General features: G+C 36.9%; 1 protein-coding gene and 1 long non-coding RNA gene across 14 annotated transcripts in view; one reads left to right on the top strand and one right to left on the bottom strand.

Moving 5' to 3' along the window:
• C8H1orf146 (chromosome 8 C1orf146 homolog) overlaps positions 1 to 19,466 on the bottom strand; it is a 59,437-nt gene that overhangs the window by 24,055 nt on the left and 15,916 nt on the right. For 9 of the 12 annotated variants that reach the window (XR_013384354.1, XM_077905423.1, XM_077905422.1 and 6 more), the window contains one exon: positions 9,754 to 9,865. Coding sequence is in view for 9 of the 12 variants with exons in the window: in XM_077905423.1 (XP_077761549.1) it covers positions 9,754 to 9,822 (69 nt within the window). In the remaining 3 variants the exon portion in view is untranslated. Of the gene's footprint in view, positions 1 to 4,439; positions 4,540 to 6,125; positions 6,296 to 9,753; positions 9,866 to 12,303; positions 12,426 to 19,466 lie in introns of those variants that run through there. The other 3 variants (XM_077905429.1, XM_077905432.1, XM_077905430.1) reach the window with 3 other exon arrangements.
• LOC144318457 (uncharacterized) lies at positions 7,582 to 18,387 on the top strand. 2 transcript variants are annotated; one of them, XR_013384363.1, is made up of 4 exons: positions 7,582 to 7,861; positions 9,092 to 9,254; positions 10,475 to 10,517; positions 18,209 to 18,387. It is a non-coding gene; the product is annotated as an uncharacterized LOC144318457 (long non-coding RNA). The 2 variants fall into 2 exon arrangements; XR_013384362.1 differs by lacking the exon at positions 9,092 to 9,254.

The raw sequence follows: 19,466 nt of genomic DNA, 5'->3' as shown, positions 1-19,466 counted from the left end.
TTCTTTATCCATTCATCTGTTGAAGGACATCATGGCTCCTTCCACAGTTTGGCTATTGTGGACATTGCTGCTATAAACATTGGGGTGCAGGTGTGCTGGCATTTCACTACCTCTGTATCTTTGGGGTAAATACCCAGTAGTGCAATTCCTGGGTCATAGGGTAGCTCTATTCTTAACTTCTTCAGGAACCTCCACACTGTTTCCACAGTGGCTACACCAGCTTGCATTCCCACCAGCAGTGCCAGAGGGTTCCCTTTCTCCACATCCTCGCCAACATTTGTCGTTTCCTGTCTTGTTAATTTTAGCCATTCTCACTGGTGTAAGGTGGTATCTCATTGTGATTTTGATTTGTATTTCCCTGATGGCAAGTGATGTGGAACAATTTTCCATGTGTCTGTTGGCCATATGTAGGTCTTCTTTGGAGAAATGTCTGTTCATGTCTTCTGCTCATTTCATGACTGGATTGTTTGTTCCTTGGGTGTTGAGTTTGAGAAGTTCTTTATAGATCTTGCATACTAGCTCTTTTTCAGATAGGTCATTTGCAAATATCTTCTCTGATTCTGTAACCTGTCTTTTAGTTTTGTTGACTGTTACCTTTGCTGTGCAGAAGCTTTTTTTCATCATGAAGTCCAATACTTCATTTTTCCTTTTGTTTCCCTTGCCTTCATAGATGTGTCTTGCAAGAAGTTGCTGCAGCTGAGGTCAAAAAGGTTGTTACCTGTGTTCTTCTCTAGGATTTTGATGGATTCTTGTCTCACATTTAGATCTTTCATCCATTTTGAGTTTATCTTTGTGTATGGTGTAAGAGAATGGTCCAATTTCATTCTCCTGCATGTGGCTGCCTGTCCATTCTTCTTCCCAATACCATTTACTGAATAGACTGTCTTTTTTCCAGTGGATATTCTTTCCTGCTTTGTCGAAGATGAGTTGACCATAGAGTTGAGGACCCATTTTGGGGTTCTCTATACTATTCCATCGATCTATGTGTCTGTTTTTGTGCCAGTACCACACTGTCTTGATTAGCACAGCTTTGTGATACAGCTTGAAGTCAGGCATTGTGATGCCCCCAGCTTTGGTTTTCTTTTTCAACATTCTTCTGGTTATTCAGTCTTTTCTGGCTCCACACAAATCTTAGGATTATTTGTTGCAACTCTGTGAAGAAAGTCCATGGTATTTTGATAGGGATTGCATTGAACATGTAAATTGCCCTGGGTAGCAATTTCACAATATTATTGTGACATAAAATGTCACAATATTTATTCTTCTAGTCCATGAGCCTGGAACGGTCTTCCGCCTCTTTGTGTCTTCCTCGATTTCTTTCATAAGTGTCCTGTAGTTTTTAGGGTGTATATCCTTTACCTCTTTGGTTAGGTTTATTCACAGGTATCTTATGCTTTTGGATGCAATTGTAAATGGGACTGATTCCTTAATTTCTCTCTCATCAGTCTCATTGTTAGTGTATAGAAATGCAACTGATTTCTGTGCATTGATTTTGTATCCTGCCACATTGCTGAATTGCTTTATGGTCTGAGCAATTTTGGGGTGGAGTCTTGGGTTTTCCATATACAGTATCATGTCATTTGTAAAGAGGGAGAGTTTGACTTTCTTTGCCAATTTGAATGCCTTTTATTTCTTTCTGTTTGTCTGATTGCTGAGGCTAGGACGTCTAATACTATGTTGAACAACAGTGAGAGTGGGCATCCTTGTCGTGTTCCTGACCTTCATCAGGGAAAAGTTCTCAGTTTTTCCCCATTGAGAATGATATTCACTGTGGGCTTTTTGTAGATGGCTTTTATGATATTAAGATATTTTCCCTCTATCCCTACACTTTGAAGAGCTTTAATCAGGAATAGATGCTGTATTTTGTCAAATGCTTCCTCTGTGTCAACTGAGAGGATCATAGGGTTCTTGTCTTTTCTTTTATTGACACAATCTATGATGTTGATTGTTTTACGAATGTTGAACCACTCTTACATACCAGGGATAACCCACTTGGTCATGGTGAATAATGAATAATCCTCTTGATGAACTGTTGGCTATTATATTGGCAAGTATTTTGGCATCCATGTTCATCAGGGATATTGGTCTGTAATTCTTTTTGGTTGGGACTTTGTCTGGTTTTGGGATCAAGGTAATGCTGGCCTCATCCTCTGAAACAGCTTTAGTTTCAGTTATTGGTTGTGATTTCTCCTCTTTTATTCATGGTTTTTGAGTTGTTTTTCCTTTTTAATGAGTCTGGCTAACGGTTTATCTATCTTATTAATTCTTTCAAAGAACCAGCTCCTGGTTTCATTGATCTGTTTGTACCACAGTTCTTCTGGTCTCTATTTCACTGAGTTCTGCTCTAATCTTTGTTATTTCCATTCACCTGCTTGGTTTAGGTTTTATTTGCTGTTCTTTCTCTAGTTCTTTTAGGTATAAAGTAAACTTGTGTATTTGAGATTTTTTCCAATCTTTTGAAGGAGGCTTTATGGAGATGTATTTCCCTCTCAGGATCACCTTTGCTGTATCTCAAAGATTTTGAACTGTTGTGTTTTCATTTCATTAGTTTCCACGAATCTTTTTAATTCTTCTCTAATTTCCTGGTTGACCCATTCATCTTTCAGTAAGATGCTCTTTAACCTCCAAGTGTTTGAGTTCCTTCCAAATTTCATTTTGTGATTGTATTCTAGTTTCAAAGCATTGTGGTCTGAAAATATGCAGAGGATAATCCCCATCTTTTGGTATCAGTTGAGACCTAATTTGTGACCCAGTGTGTCGTCTATTCTGGAGAAAGTTCCATGTGAACTTCAGAAGAATGTGTATTCAGTTGCATTAGGATGGAATGTTCTGTATGTATCTGTGAAACCATTTGGTCCAGTGTATCATTCAAAGCCATTTCTTTGGTGATCTTCTTTTAGAAGATTTCCTTTTGCTGAGAGTTCTGTGTTGAAGTCTCCTAGTATTAATGTATGATTATCTATATATCTCTTTACTTTGATTATTAATTGATATAATTGGCTGCTCCCACACTAGGGGCATAGATATTAATAATTGTTAGGCCTTCTTTTTGGCTAGACCCTCAAGTATGATATAGTGTCCCTATCCATGTCTTTTTATAGTCTTTGGTTTAAAATCTAATTTATCTGATAAGAGGACTGCTAGCCCAGCTTTTTTCTGAGGACCATTTGTATGGTAGATTGTTCTCCATTCCCTCATTTTTAATCTGAAGGTGTCATTAGGTCTAAAATGAGTCTCTTGTGGCAGCATATAAATGGGTCTTGCTTTTTTATCCAGTCTGATACCCTGTGTCTTTTGATTGGATCATGTAGCTCATTCATGTTCAGAGTAACTACTGACAGATAGAATTTAGTATCATAGTATTACCAATACAGTCCCTGTTTCTGCAGATTGTTTCTTTGGGTTTCCTCTTTGCTTACAGGGCCCCCCTTAATATTTCTTGTAGAGCTGTTTTGGTGGTCACACATTCCTTCAGTTTCTGTCTATCCTGGAAGGTCTTTATCTCTCCTTCTATTCTGAATGACAGCCTTGCTGGGTAACGTATTCTTGGCTGCCTGTTTTTCTCATTTAGTACTCTGAATATATCATGCCAGCCTTTTCTGGCCTGTGGATAGGTCTGCTGTTAATCTGATATTTCTCCCAATATAAATTAGGAATCTTGTCTCAAACTGCTTTTAGGATGTTCTCTTTATCTCTGAAATCTACAAGCTTCTCTATTATATGTTGGGGTATTTATTGGTTTTGATTGATTTGGGGGGAGGTCCTCTCTATCTCTTGGATGTAAATGCCTGTCTCCTTCTCCAGATTAGGGAACATTTCAGCTACGATTTGTTCAAACATACTTTCTGATTCATATTCTCTCTCTCTCTCTCTCTCTCTCTCTCTCTCTCTCTCTCCATCCTCTGGAATCCCAGTAAGATATTATTCTTTCTCAAACTATCACTTAATTCCTGGAGCCTTTCCTTGTGGCCTTTTAACTGTTTTTCTCTTTTTTCCTCAGCTTCCTTCCTCTATCAACTTGTCTTCTATGTCACCCACTCTCTTCTGCCTCATTAACTGTAACTGTTAGAGCATCCATTTTATTTATTTTTTCATTTTATATTTTTAAAATATTTTATTTATTTCTTCATGAAAGACACAGAGAGAGAGAGGCAGAGAGAGAAGCAGGCTCCCTGCAAGGAGCCTGATGTGGGATACAATCCCAGGATGTTAAGATAACACCCTGAGCTGAAGGCAGAACCTCATCCACTGAGTCACCCAGGTGTCCCAGAGCATCCAGAGAGATCCAGTTTGGACTGCATCTCCGTTAAAGTATTTTTAATTTCGGCCTGATTAGATCTCAATTCTGCAGTAAGAGAATCTCTAGAGGCTTATGCTTTTTTCAAGAGTCACCAGTAATTTTATCATTGTAATTCTGAATTATATCTCTGATATCTTACTTAAAATCCATATTCATCAGATCTGTGGCAGAGTATTATTTCTGGTTCTTTCTTTTGTGGTGAATTCTTCCTTCTAGTCATTTTGTCCAGTGCAGAATGGCTGTATGAGTGAGCAGAGTCAAAAATATCAACCATGACCCAACTAAAATACAGTTCTGAAGAGGTCAGGGACCAGAAAATAAAAGAAAAAGAAAAGGGAGACCATGAAAGTGAAAAACAAACTTAAAAAACAATAAAATTTTTTTAATAAAAAAGGTGGGGGAGGAAGTGGTCAGGAAGAGAGAATATAGGCTTGCAGAGTGGACTAAGACAGTGATCCTCTTGGTTCTGAGTGTATTTTGTTCTGTATCTTAGAAGGTGCTAAATTCCAAATTTATATAAACAAGCAAAACTTACATAAACAACAGCAACAAAGAAAACAAAAACAAGACAAAAGAGGGGGGCGGAATGGGAAGGAAGAGAATATAATCTCACAGAGTAGACTAACATGGGACTGCACTTGGTTCTGAGTGTATTTTGGTTTAATGTTAGAAGGTACTTGATTCCAAAATTACTTAAAAAAATAAAAACAAAAAAACCCCCAAAACTTATATATATCTACAAAAATTATATTAAATACATTGAAAGGAAGCCAAAAATGAATATATGACATGTAATTGTAAAAATATGAAAGTCAAAAAGAAAAACCTTAAAACTTTATCAACTTTGTTTTTAAAAATATTGTAGTCAAGGCAGGAAAAAAGAAAGAATATTGGAGAATTTTAAGCTGAAAGATAAATGAATCGTAAGGAAAAAAACCCTCAAGTTCTATATACTATTTTCCATCAGTTCTGGAGCTTTCCAGTGCTGCTTGGTCAGTAAACTTGCTATTCTCCTTTTCTTCCAGCAGTTCTTCTGGGGAAGAAATCAGCAGTACTGCTGCACTGATTCTCAGGTGTCTGAGTTTGGATGGAGATGCCCTGCCCCCTGTTAGGTGGCTGGGCTCAGTATAAGCTATTTGCCCTATGAGGTCCCTGTTCCCTGAAGGCTGTGCCTCTCCAGGATGAAAGGAGAAAAAAAAAATGGCAGTGGCCAGACCTCTAGCCCTGGAGCTAAGAGCTCCCAGTGCATACCGAACCACAGTCTTTTAGTGAACACTGGCTCAGATCTTCATGGGGCAAGCATGGGGACACTGATTCATACAATTGGAAGGGTGCTGGGTGGCAGAAGAGCTTTCGCTGTCTTGTGTTCTCACTGGCTCCACCTCTCCTGGATGGAATGGGGGATAGCCTGCTTCTGTCTGCTGCCAGGCCCTGGAACAGAGGGTTTAGCCACTGGAGTGCACACCCACTCCACCTCTTCCAGATGCCTCTGGAGGGTTGCTGTGTTCCAGTCCTTTACCAGGACCTAGGATGGCATTGTCAGCAACCCAACTTCAGTTTGTGGTTTATGGCACAAGTTGAGCTTTCTTCCAGATGTCCCTATTCTTTGTGTCTCTAGGAATATTGAGACTTCACTCCCCTCCCTGTAATTCTACTCTATTTCACCACTGAGCATTTCCCAGGCAGGAAAGACTCTCTCAGGAGTAGATTTCTAAAGGTCCTGACTGTGTGCTGTATTGCATTCCTGTCCAGCTCACATAGGCTCCCTTCCCCTGCTGTTTATCTTCTGATATATCCCCTCCATTTCTCTTCTCTGCATTCCTACCTTGTAAGAAGCGATCACTCTTCTCTCATAGCATTCCAGCTGTTCTTTCTTTACATGTCAGGTTGAATTCATAGGTGTTCAGGATGATTTGAAAGTTTGGGGGACCAGCTGAAACAAGGACCCCTACTCTTCTGCCATCTTGCCTCCGCTCCCCCAATCTGTACCTAATGCTTTTTGATGAATCATTAATAAAATTAGGTATTAGAAAGACATAACTTTTACGTGAAAACTAAAAGTAAACACTGAATCTATTTAGCTGTGTAATTAACATGAAAATAAGTGTGAGAATTATGGTTATAGAAAAAGTGTGTTATACACATTTGATACAATTAATAAGTTATAAATATCTAATATAATTGATATTTGATCATTGATATAATTAATAAAATCCTGAGGAGAAATTAGAATTAGTAATGTTCTATTTGTTGACCAGACTACATGGTATTATCTTTATAATAAGGGTATTAGGGGCACCTGGGTGGCTCAGTGGTTGAGCATCTGCCTTTGGCTCAGGACATGATCCGGAGTGCTGAGATCAGGTCCTGCATCAGGTTCCCCCCTCCTCCTGGAGGGAGCCTGCTTCTCCCTCTGCCTATGTCTCTGCCTCTCATGAATAAATAAAATCTTTATTAAAAAAATAACTGTATTAAATTGTTCATATATACTTTGGTGTACTTTTCACTGTGTATATTTCATAAGTTGAAAAAAATAAAACAAACAAACACCAAAAAAATCCCTCAATGGATGAGTTTAAGAGGAGTAGAGAGAAATAACTGACATGGTAAATAGAACTGATGAAATTACCTAGATTGTAACTTAAGACATAGACAAAGTGAAAAAGAGGTCAAAATGGAAAGAGAACATTGTAGATAAGATCTAACATACATCTAATGGGAGGTTAGGGAAGAAGGAGCAAGGTAATAAGAGAGAGACAATATTAAAGGAGATGATGGATAAGAACTGGATAACAACAACAATTCAAAGATTCATGAAACCTCAAAAGAAAAAATATCTCTACTTTAAAACTATAGAATGTCAAAATCAAAAGGCAGTCAAAGAGAAAAGACAGGTAATCTTCAAGGAAGTAACAAACTGCTAACTTATCAACAGCAACAACATAAGTCAGAATCCAGCGAAATTAATTCCATAATGCTGAAAGAATATATCTGTATATCTAGCAAAAATATCTTTCATTTTGAGCAACTGGAATTCTACCACATTGCTGATGGGAGTGTAAAATCATAATCCCCACATTTATTTTTATTTTAGTTACACAGATTAAATAGATTCAGTATTCACTTGTAGTGAACATGAGAAAAGTTTTGCAGTTTCTTACGGAGATAAACATATGACCTATACAAACCCAGGAATTCCATTACCAGGTATTTACAAAAGAAATGAAACCAAAGACTACACAATGTATGGTTCCATTTATGACATTCTAGAACAGGCAAAAAAAAACTAATCATAGTGGTAAATATTAGATCATTGGTTGCTTGAGGCAGGGGGCTATAAAAGGGCATGAAGAAACTTTCTGGAGTTATGAATATGTTCTATATTTTAATTGGGGTGGTAGTTATACAGGTATCCACATCTGTCAAAACTCATCAAACTGTGCATTTAAAATGTGTACATTTCATTGTATGTAAGTTATACTTCAACTAAATTGACCTTCAAAACACCTTTCAAGATCAAGGGGAAAAATAGAAGTATTTTGAGATTAACAAAAACTGAGGGTAAGTTTTTACCTCTAGAAGATCCTCATTGAGGTAATTTCTAAATCATATTCTTTAGATAAAAAGAAAGTGATCTAAAATGGGAAGTCTGAACCAAAAGAAGGAAAGGAGAGCAAAAACAGTAGCAAACATATGAGTAAATCTGAAGAAATGCTATTTTAGAAAACAATATTCTGTCAAGTTAAAAAACAGAATTAGGGTGCCTGGGTAGCTCAATCTATTAAATTTCTGCCTTCAGGTCAGGTCATGATCCCAGTTTCCTGGGATTGAGTCCTACATTGGGCTCCCTGATCAGCGGGAAGTCTGTGTCTCCTTCTGCCCTTCCTCTGCTCATGAACTCTCTCTCTCTCACAAATACATAAAATCTTTAAAATAAATAGAATTAAACTAAATATGATAACAACAGGATATAATACAGAAAAGGGGCAGCCTGGGTGGCTCAGCGGTTTAGCGCTGCCTTCGGCCCAGAGCCTGATCCTGGAGACCCGGGATCGAGTACCACGTCAGGCTCCCTGAGTGGAGCCTGCTTCTCCCTCTGCCTCTCTCTCTCTGTGTCTTTCATGAAGAAATAAATAAAACCTTTAAAAAAAATACTGAAAGGGATGATTGGAATTAAAGTGTTCTAAGACTCTTGTCACTTAAGAGGAGAATAAAGGTAATTATTCACAGTGGATTTTGTGGAGAGAAGTATACATGTTAAAATTTTTAGGGCAACTACCAAAACAGTAGAAATCATAAAGCATATATTTTCCAAAGCTAATAAAAGGAGGAGGAAGGGAAGTAAGAAAGGGGGGAGGGGGAGAGAGGGAGAAATGATCAATAGAAATGGGTGACAAGAAAGAAGAGAAAAAAGAAACAGAAAAGGTGGAACAAATAGGACAAAACAAAATTGTAAACATAATAAATGAATTATGAAATAGTTGTTTTTGGCAAATAGCATGGGTTGCCGGCTCTCTGTCTCAAAATCAGTCTGAAAAAGCTATAGAATTAAGAGAAAATCATGAATTCCAGAAACCTAACAAAAAGAAGCATGAAAAAAACCAGTGAGACCTAAGGCTGTCTTAAATTGGTTTGTGTTATGGATCTAGACAGCTAAAGCCAATAGGAAAAATATAACTTGAGGCAGCAGTGGAAGCATAGAATGGATTAAAAATTATTATTTTTAGTCTTATGAGCCTCTCTCATATTTGCTGTGGAACAGTCATTTCTTGCCCCTTCCCTTCCCTCTAGATATCAGCTAGTGTCCATAGATAAATACCAGGGCAATGAAGAAATTCTGTTGGCTGAGGAGCTAAAAACAGTTATGGACTGACCAACTCTCTTCAGGCATTCAACTTCCCATCCCTTCCCCAACCAAACTGTATAGAGACAGCCTTCTCCTAATGCCACTAAGGTACACAGATCAGTTTCTATCTTCAAAAATGTTAGATAATATATATGTGCATGTTACTGTTACTTGAATCCTTTAACATTTCTATTAGAACAGACTTACAGGGATGCCTGGATGGCTCAGCAGTTGGGAGTCTCCCTTTGGCTCAGAGCATGATCCCAGAGTCCCTGGATCGAGTCCCACATTGGGCTCCCTGCATGGAGCCTGCTTCTCCCTCTATATCTCTGCCTCTCTCTGTGTGTCTTTCATAAATAAATAAAATCTTAAAAAAAAAAAAACGGACTTATAGAGAAAAAAAAGAATTTTAAGAAATGTCCAACCTTAAAAATGTAGAGAAGTAGGATGCTGAAAATGGATGCAGTAAAGTTTAGAATTTATCTTTAAAATATATTTAGTTTATGTTCTTGCAGAGCCATATAACTAATCAAGCTAAGGATCTTTTAAAATATTGCATTGCTTTTCATTTTCAAATCAAAGAGCAATAGCTCAAATGCCTCTTTACCTTAAGAGATGAGCTAATAATAATGGTGGTTGTCCATTTTACTTTTTCTTTTCTGCCATTTTCAGCCATCTGTCTGTCTCTGGATCAACCCAGCTTCTAATGATGCCACAATCTGAAAAAAAGAAAGAGCAAATAGGACAATGTAGAAATGTTTAATGAATGAAAAGTAAAGACAGAAATGAAATTAGGTTAATGGAGACATTCTAAGGAATATTTGAAAGTTAAAATTTGACACTGAAAAATATGTCTTATTATATATTAAGCTTATTCAATATCATGTTTTCTATTGCAATACCATGCTTCCTATTGTCAAAAAGGAGACAAAACATACAAAATGGAGTCAATTGTGCTAAACTCCACAGCAATAAACCAAAACTTGGTATCTAACCTAACTACAGTTTCAGCCCCCTTGAATGTAACCTTTAACTAATCAATACCAAATTACCTGGTCAGCACTAGTGAAACACCCAATTAAACCTTTCCTTTCCCCTCAGGGGAAACAATGCATTGTTTGCAAATAATTTCTTTTGCCCACCTCTTTCTGTCATTAAAAACCTTCCCTTTTCTATAGCTTGGTGGAGCTCCTTTTCCTTACTAATTGGGATGTTGCCCAATTCATGATCCAGTGAATGAAGCCAATTTGATTTTTAAATTTACTCCGTTAAATTTTTTTTATTTCATTCTATTAACAATTACTAAAGAGCAATGGTTCTCATTTCAGGACACTAACTTTATAAAAGAAGATGTGTCAAGAACTGTGGAAGGTCAGTGGTTTTATTCTACTTGCAAGCTAAAAAAAGTTAACCTGCCACAGTTCCATGGATACAACAAAAGACATAAGACTCTTGGATCAGAGGACAAAGAAAGGCTTTTTTACCTATTTTTTTTACTCACAGCAAGAAAAGTAGCCTCATTCTCTCTCTTTTTTTAAGACACTGTTTTAGAGAGACAGAAGAAGTGGAGAAAAAGGAGAGAATCTCTGAGGGCAGAGACTAATTTAGGGCTTAATCTCATGACCCTGAGATCACGATTTGAGCCAAAATCTAGTATTGGATGCTTAACTGACTTAGCCACCCAGGCACCCCAGTATCCTTATTCTCTTGCAGAAATTCCCCAAGCCCAACTCCCACATGGTTATGGGGGGAAGGCCGGGCAATATCAGCATAAACAGTGAGTTGTATTATAGGAGAGGAACCCCAAGCTAATGAATCCCTAACTTTTATAATGGGCTGCATCCAAATCTTCCCTGTGCTGTAGAGGAAAATACTATCTCTAACCTACAAAACTATTACTACACAAACATCCTTGAAAAGATAGTTGAGGGGTATTTCAGTTGGTGATGCTGTTAATGCCTATCTGGAGACCATGCTTTAAAAGCCACCACACTAAAGAAAGGAAGAGTATTCTAGGCAAGAACAACACAAAGTACTGTGCACTGTCAATTAGATAATAAAAGAAAAAGATATAATAAGAGAATTTCTAAAACATCGGTGTGCTAAGGTTTATAGTTGTTTGAGGCAGGTGGGAGGAAAGATAAAAATTACTATAAATAAGTAGCATTAAAGAGAATTTTACTGTGGTCTAAATTTGGCACTTTTCTACTATTGACACTGACATTCTTAAGCCATTTTTCCATTTCTGCGAAATGAGTGTCTTTTGCCCAGTTTTCTATTAGATTTTCCTTTTCTTTTTTCTCATTCATTTGTAGGATTTTTTTATATAGTCTAGATATTAATTTTTGTCAGGTGTCTATTTTCTCCCAGATTGGACTCGTCTTTTCCCCTTCTTTATGGTATTATTTGATACACAAGGCTAAATTTTCAATGTTGTAAAATTTATCAATGCTTGCATTTATGGTCAGTGCTTTTTTTCTCAAGAAATCTTCTCTAACGCAAAGTCATATTCTCTTTCATTGTCTTCTAAATTTTTAGTCTGACCTTTCACATTTAAGCTTTTAATTCATCTAGAATTTTGTACAGAGTCTGAAGTAGGGATCCAACTTCATTTTCTAAAAATATGGCTATCTAGTTGTCCCAATACTAGTTAGTAGTCTTTCCTCTTTGGTTATTTGCAATGCCACCTTAATGAAACAGGATTTTCATATATTTTTAGGTCTGCTTCTGTTCTATTCCACTGTTCAGTTTGATTATTCCCAAGTCAATGTCATACTATTTTTAATTTTTATAGTTTTATAAAAAGTCTTGATATCTATATGGGAAGTCCCAATATTTTATTCTTCTTTCAACAAGACCTCAGCGTATCTATAATGAACTCTAGTTCTATCAGGCTGAGCAAAGAGCTGAGGGTGGGGGTAAAAGTACAGGGTGGGGATTTTAGAAGTAAATATATGTGGCAGGTGAGTAGATGAACCAACCACTTTCACCGTAAGAAGTAAGGGTGTCAAAGTATTCTACCATGATCTGCCTGATGATTTGTTGGGCTATGGGTGGTGACAACTATGGATACATTAGGCAATGAACTAACAAATAGCTTTCAAAAACTATGCTATGAATACAGATCTGTGGTTAATGTACAAGTGGTAAAAATAACCTGTGGAGGCAGAAGAATTCTTAAATTCTTAAGTGGTAATGAATAAACTTAGATTCCACAGAGGCTGTCTTCTTGGTGAGAGCTTTTTCTATTACCAAAATCTCATGATGATCAGAGTCCCTGGAATAAATGGAATGATATGTAGTCCGAAGTGAATTAAATGACCTTCTGGGTCTTGACCCTGAGCACATATGTCATAGTTCATAATAATATACAAATAGAAAAAAGTACACAAATAGAATTACATGCTTACAAAACATCTTGTTGGCTAACAAGAAATAATTTGAAGAGGATGCAGTGACCTGACTTGTTGGCAAAATAGCAGAAGCAAATTGCCATTGGGAAGTAGGCACCTGGTACTCCATATATTTAAGGATCATCCCTGAAGAACTCTGGAAATAGTTGCCAAATGCTTATTCTTGCCTAAAATAAGGCCAATAATTAGATGCAAAGTTGTTTTAAACTAAAAGAGGTATATGGGGTTGAGTTTCATGAACCGCATCAGAGTTTAGTCAAGAGTAAAAGAGAAAAAAACCTGCATGCACAGTTAAATGTATAAAAACAAATTTCTAAACACAACTAAAAGAAAAATAATAAAAGAGAAAGATGCAAGTCAAAAGCCAAGGGGATCAAATATAAAGGCAAATTCTAGAATAATGAAGGTTCCTGTCACTGACTTTAGTTTAATGTCTGGCCAAAGGTAAAGAAGTAAAAATATTTTAGCAACAATAAAGACTATGTTAGAATATTGGTGCTGTGTCTGGGTAGGAAGGGGTGGAATTGTAAAAGACAAAATGGGTGCTTACGGTTTTTATGATTCTGTGAGGATGTGGAGTTTATGCAGAATATATGCCAAATATAAGGCATACATTCAGACCTTTTGGTAGAAGATCTGTAGTGTAGCAGAAAAAAATACAACGGGAGTGAGACCAGGGTTCTAGTCTTAACCTCTACCACTGTAATCACTCAATGTCTTTAAGCCTATTTCTACATGTATAATTACATACACTGAGACGAGTAATACTGGCTTGCCATTATTTCACAGGGTAGCTAGGAAAATCAAATTATATAACACATATAAAAATGCAAATATATTACCATCATTATATAACTTTAGTCAATCCTTTTGACCAAAACAAAACTATAAACTATTTTTACGAGACTTTTGCTACTTTTTTCAAATGTTCCAACGTAAATAATCCTTCAGTTACAGTCATCTCCCTAGAGAACTCTTCCCATCCCTCCAGATAAAAATTGGATATTTCTCTGGATCTGATTCATTAGCTTTAATCCTGGGACTTCCCTGTACCGCCCTCCTGTGTTAGAGCTGTTTCCCTTTCCTTGGTTTATTCTTGTTTCACTGAAGCATTCTTTAGTAGTTCCCTTAAAAATATGCATGGCAAATAATATAAAGATTTAACTGTATTTGAGCCCTTGCATGTCTGAAAATCTTTATCCTATCTTCATATTTGATCAATATTTATATATATGTGCATGTGTGTGTATTTATGTATTTGTATCTATATATCCTAATAGATGTGTTTTCTTTCAGAACTTTATAAATATTACTAGACTGTCTTCTAGACAACCAGTGTTGGCTGTGAGCATACCATACTGATTCCTATTCCTCCTGTATAAGTGACTTATTTTTCATTTGTTTTCTCCAGAAGCTTTTTTGGTACCTTAAAACTTGGTGTTTTTCCTAATCTCTAGTGTTCTGAACTTTGACAATGATGTGCCTTTAGGTAGATCTTTTTACCTGCATTGAGCTAAGTATTCAGCAAGACCTTTTAATCTGGATACTCATGTTCTTCAATTCTAGAAAACTATTTTGTAAACTTATTTAATATTCCCAATATTTTTTTTTGCAATTGCTATTAGTTGGGTTTTAGATCTTATAGCTTGATCTTAGTCTTCTACTGTTTTCAATTTTTTTTGGAGGGGTCGTTTTCCAGATGATTTTCCTAACAAGCTCTAAAGGTTTATTTTAAAACTTTTTTTCCTGCTGATTGCCCTAGGTATGCAATATACATTTACATCCAATCCAAGTTTATTTTCAAGTAACAGTATACTACTTCATAAATAATACAAGTATCTTATAATAAAAAATATTCCTAAATCCTCCATCCTATCCTTTATGTCATTGCTGTCATTCTTTACATTTTTACATGAGCTATAACCATCAAATACATTGTTACTATTATTTTGAACAAATTTTTATCTGTTAGATGAATCAGGAATAAGAGAAATAGGTTTTTATTTTGCTTTCACTTATTCCTTCTCGATTTCTCCCTTTCTTCATACAGATCTGAGTTTCTTTCTTTTTTTTTTTTTTTAAGACTTTATTTTTTCATGAGAGACACAGAGAAAGAGGCAGAGATACAGGCAGAGAAGGAGAAGCAGGCTCCATGCAGGGAGCTCAACATGGGACTCGATCCTGGGACTCCAGGATCACACCCTGAGCCGAAGGCAGACAGTTAACCACTGAGCCACCCAGGCATCCCCAGATCTGAGTTTCTGACACTATCATTTCCCTTCTCTCAAAACATTTTTTTAGGTTGTACAATATGTTCTTCTTAAAAGCTTTTATTCTTATCCCAGTTCATTAACACACAGTGATGTAACTCTCAAGAAATTCTTTACATTTCTTGCAAAACAGATCAACTGGCAACCAAATCTCTCAATTTCTGCTTATCTGAGAAAATCTTTATTTCTCCTCACTTTTGAAGGAGGACATGGCAAGACAGAGAATTCCAGGTTGGTGGTTTTATTCTCTCAATAATTTAAACATTTCACTCCACTCTCCTGCTTGGATGGTTTACATGCAATTATATCCAAGATTAGGATGCCACCCCAGATGGGTTCTGGTGAGAACTTTCTTCCTAGCTTATAGACAGTTGGCCACCTTTTTACTGTGTCTTCACATGGCACAGAGAGTGACAGCAAAAGTAAGCTCTGGTATAATGTAATTTGTATCTTTGCTCCTCTTATAGATAAGGTGGTTTCTTTCAAGATATTTTATCTTTGATTTTCTGCAGTTTGAGTTGATATGTCTAGTGGATTTTTTATTTTTTACTTTATTTATTATTATTTTTATTTTATTTTATTTTATTTATTTTATTTTATTTTATTTATTTTATTTTATTTTATTTTTGCATTCATCATCCTTGGTGTTCCCTTCCTGAATCTGTGGTTTAGTGTCTGGCATTAATTTGGGGTAACGGAAATTCTTAGTCACTGCTTCAAATATTTCTTCTGATCCTTTCTCTTTTCTCTTTCTTCTCTTTTTGGTATTCACATTACAGCAGATATGTTACATTACTTGTCCCATAGATATTTTGCTCAGTTTTGTTCAGTCTTTTTTCTCTTTGCTTTTCAGTTTTGGAAGTTTCTATTACCATATCCTCAAGCTCAGAGATTATTTCCTCAGCTGTGTCAATTCTTCTAATGAGCCCATCAAATGCATTCTTCCTTTCTGTTACATTCCCTTTTTTCTAACATTTTTTTTTATTCTTTCTTATAATTTCCTTCTCTCTGCTTATATACCCATCTGTTCTTGTTATATTGTCTATGTTTTCCATTAGAGCCTCTCACATATCAACTATAATTGTTTTAAATTCCTAGTCTGAAAATTCCAACATCCCTGCTATATCTGGGCCTGACTCTGATGCTGTCTCTTCAAACTATGTTTTCTCCCTTTTAGTATGTCTTATAGTTTTTTTTGTTGTTGTTGTTGTTATAAGCCTAAAATGACCTACTTGGTAAAAGAAACTCTGGTACATAGGCCTTTGGTGACATGGTGATAATGTGTAAGGGAAGGAGGATTCTGCAATCCTATTATTAGGTTTCAGTCTTTTCAGGAGCCTGCACCCTGAGCTGCAAATTTCACTAGTGTTTCTCAGATTTTTCCCCTGTCTAGGTGGGACAGGATGCCGGGAGGGACCTAAAGCTAGGTACTTCTCTCCTCCCATGTTGATTAATCTATGACAAAATACCAACAAGGTTAGGTTCTGGCAAAGTAGTTTCTGTTGAGGGCAGATTTTTTTTTTTACATTTTTTGAGAGAGAGAGAGAGAGTGTGTGTCTTAAGCAGGCTCCACTCCCAGCACAGCCCAACAAGGGACTTTATCTCACAACTGAGATCATGATCTGATCAGGAAATCAAGAATCAGATGCTTGAGGGCAGAATTTTTAAGAACAGGATGCTAAAAAAAAAAAAAAAAAAAAAATAAGAACAACAGGATGCTCTCACATATTTCAGTATTTTTCTCCTTTTCCTGCCAGAAGCACAAAGGAATTTGCCTACAATATTTACTGTGAGAACCTCTGTAGAGCTTTCAGAGGTAGAACTCACAAAAGTATAGGGGCCTGCTATCGAATGAATTATGTTCCACCAAAATTATATAATGAAGCCCCAACCCCAATATGATTATATTTCAAGATGGGTCCTTCGGAAGATGCTTAGGCTTCCATGAGGTCAAGAGAGTGAGGCCTTCATGATGGGGTCAGGGCCCCTAAAAAAAGAAATGCTACAGCAAAAAGGTGGCCCACTGTCTGCAAGCTAGGACGAAAATTCTTGCCAGAACTCATTCAGGATAGCACCCTGATCTTGGACTTCTAGTCTCCAGACCTGTGAGAAAATTAATGTCTGTTTAAGCCACTCAGTCCATGGGATTTTGCTATGGCAGCTCACACTAAGACAGGGCACCCTAATTAGTGGGTCTCCCTACTTACAGCACCTCCAGCAATTCTTCAATTACACTTTAGGTTTTCCTATCTCATATTGGTTCCTGCAGAGGTCGCTGCTTATTGGTTTCTACTCCAGTAAGTGATTCTTCATATCCATCCCTCTGTCTCTACAATTTTGGGTGCTGAGGTTTGCCCTGTGACTTCACTTCTCTGACAGATTTAAGAGTCTTTATTTTTTCACCTTGTTCAGCTTTTTACTTGTTAAGATAGAGTTACTAGTTCCATGCTGTTTCATGCTAGTCTAGAAAACAAAAGCCAAGATTTTTTTTTTTTATATTTTAAACTATCACATGTAAGTACATATTTTTTGTTACTAGAAGCTCTTATTCTCTGCTCATTCTTCTTCAAGGCATCCCTTTGTTTTATGAATTCGGTATCTCTCATCTCTGTGAGGTAACTAACTACATTTTCTTAAAGTTTTCTTCTGTTGACATTATCAGTTTTCTACAGATTGCTTTTCTTGATTGTTTCATGTTGGAAGTTTTCCTCAAATGTCTAGTGATCCTTAATTGTTCTTATTTATATGTTTATTAATCAAAATATTTATGGATTTGATATTATTATAGGGGCTAGAGATGTAATAGTGAACAAATCTCCACCCTCATGACTCTTTCATTCTAGTGAGATGATTCCAGCAATTTAAAAAAAAAGACAAACATGGAGTGATGGAAGGTAGCAATGTGTGTCGTGGAGAAAAATCAGAGTCCACAGGGAATAAGTGCTGGAGGCTATTATTTTATGTTGGATGGTTAGAGAAGACATCTCTTATAAGATAAGAGGTTGTGCCTGGTATTCCCAAAACCATCTTCCCAGGTGAACATCTCCAGAAAACAAACCTCCAATCTCCTCCACAGGAAAACCGAGTTTCCCTGAATGTTCAGGATAGAGAAGAGAACCCAAGGAGGTTCTAATGGATGTGCATATAAACTTTCAACAATCTTTTCTTCCACATTCTGCTCTTGATGTACACCAATATTTAATGCTTCCAAGTACAGTACTCAGCCTCTCAGGAGATTCCAAGAGGCCCATGAGGCATAATTCTTCTCTTCTCATTAATTTCTCCCTCAGTAGGGACTTAGATAACTTTCTTTTATAACCAAATTATCATTCCTCTGTCTTCCAATTTCCTCATACTCATTTAAATTTCTCATTTGCAGGACACCTGGGTGGCTCAGCAGTTGGACATCTGCCTTTGGCTCAGGGCGTGATCCTGGAGTGCTGGGACTGAGTCTCACATTGGTTTCCCACATGGAGTCTGCTTCTCCCTCTGCCTGTGTCTCTGCCACTCTCTCTATATGTTTTTCATAAATGAATACATTTCTCATTTGCTATTTTACTCCTTATTTGTGTTTGTTAATTTAAAAAATCTTTCCTGTCATTTCAAGTGTTTGGAGAAGAAAAGAAAATAAACAAATGGGGTCAGTCTGCCATTTTAAAGCAAGAAGCCTGTGGTATTTTGATTAATTCTCTATTTCCATTGCCATCACTTACATATATCTTTTTTTAGTAACATGTGCTGCCAAAGCGAGCACTCACTTACATATATCATTCATTTTCTAAACTCTTCCAAAATTCTCTCAAGTTTTTAATTAAAATCCTCCTTATCTCTGCAAACTTCATATCTCAAACTACAAAACCTTAAGACAAGTATTATCTCACAATTATCTTTCTCTAAATACTACTACTAGGGGATTTCCCTCTACTTGTTTGAGATATGAATTCACCTCCTTACCATATTCCTTTACACTTAGCACAGTGGTATTTACTAAATAGTTGGTCAATGAATTATGTTCCCATAACATTACTGATAAGATATGCTGACAATATTAAGAGTGAGCTTCTAGTAACAAAAGAAGTTATTTTGGTTGTAAGCAACATCTCATATATTTAACTTCTAATATCTCTCAGTGGGAGAATCCATTTTATTATGCCAAGTAGAAGTATTAATCTGAAATAATAATAATAATAAAATACATATTATAATCCCAAGAATTTCCCCCCCCCCCCAAATTTATTGTTTCAAGTGGCAAAATGTTATTGGTCTCTGTGGGGCACCTGGCAGGACAGAGGGAGGCTTGGGAGGGGGCAGGGCTCTGCCTGTTACAAAAATCAAAGGCTTTTATAAAAAATGCTATAAATTGATATCAAAAGAAAACCCGAGAGAGGCTGGAGGAGGAAGCAGAGGGGCGGTTGTCAAGAGACCGAGGGAGGAGGGACCAAACCTTTACCACTAATGCCTGAATTTGGTCAGGAGGGAGGGGGTAGAGTCAAGAAGGGCGGAGGGATACAAAGTGCATAAATGTACCTCCCCAGCCACTTCTCAGATGTGGAGGGGACAGAGGCTGCAGCCTGGGGCCTGGTGGGGCTCCAGCCGTCTCCTCGCCAGGGACCCCACAGGAATGGGCATTGCCTGAG

Source organism: Canis aureus, chromosome 8 (genome assembly GCF_053574225.1).
Source record: "Canis aureus isolate CA01 chromosome 8, VMU_Caureus_v.1.0, whole genome shotgun sequence".
In the NCBI taxonomy this organism is placed as follows: domain Eukaryota; kingdom Metazoa; phylum Chordata; class Mammalia; order Carnivora; family Canidae; genus Canis; species Canis aureus.
Note: the sequence above shows the minus strand (reverse complement) of the source record. Positions and strands in the feature narration are given on the sequence as shown.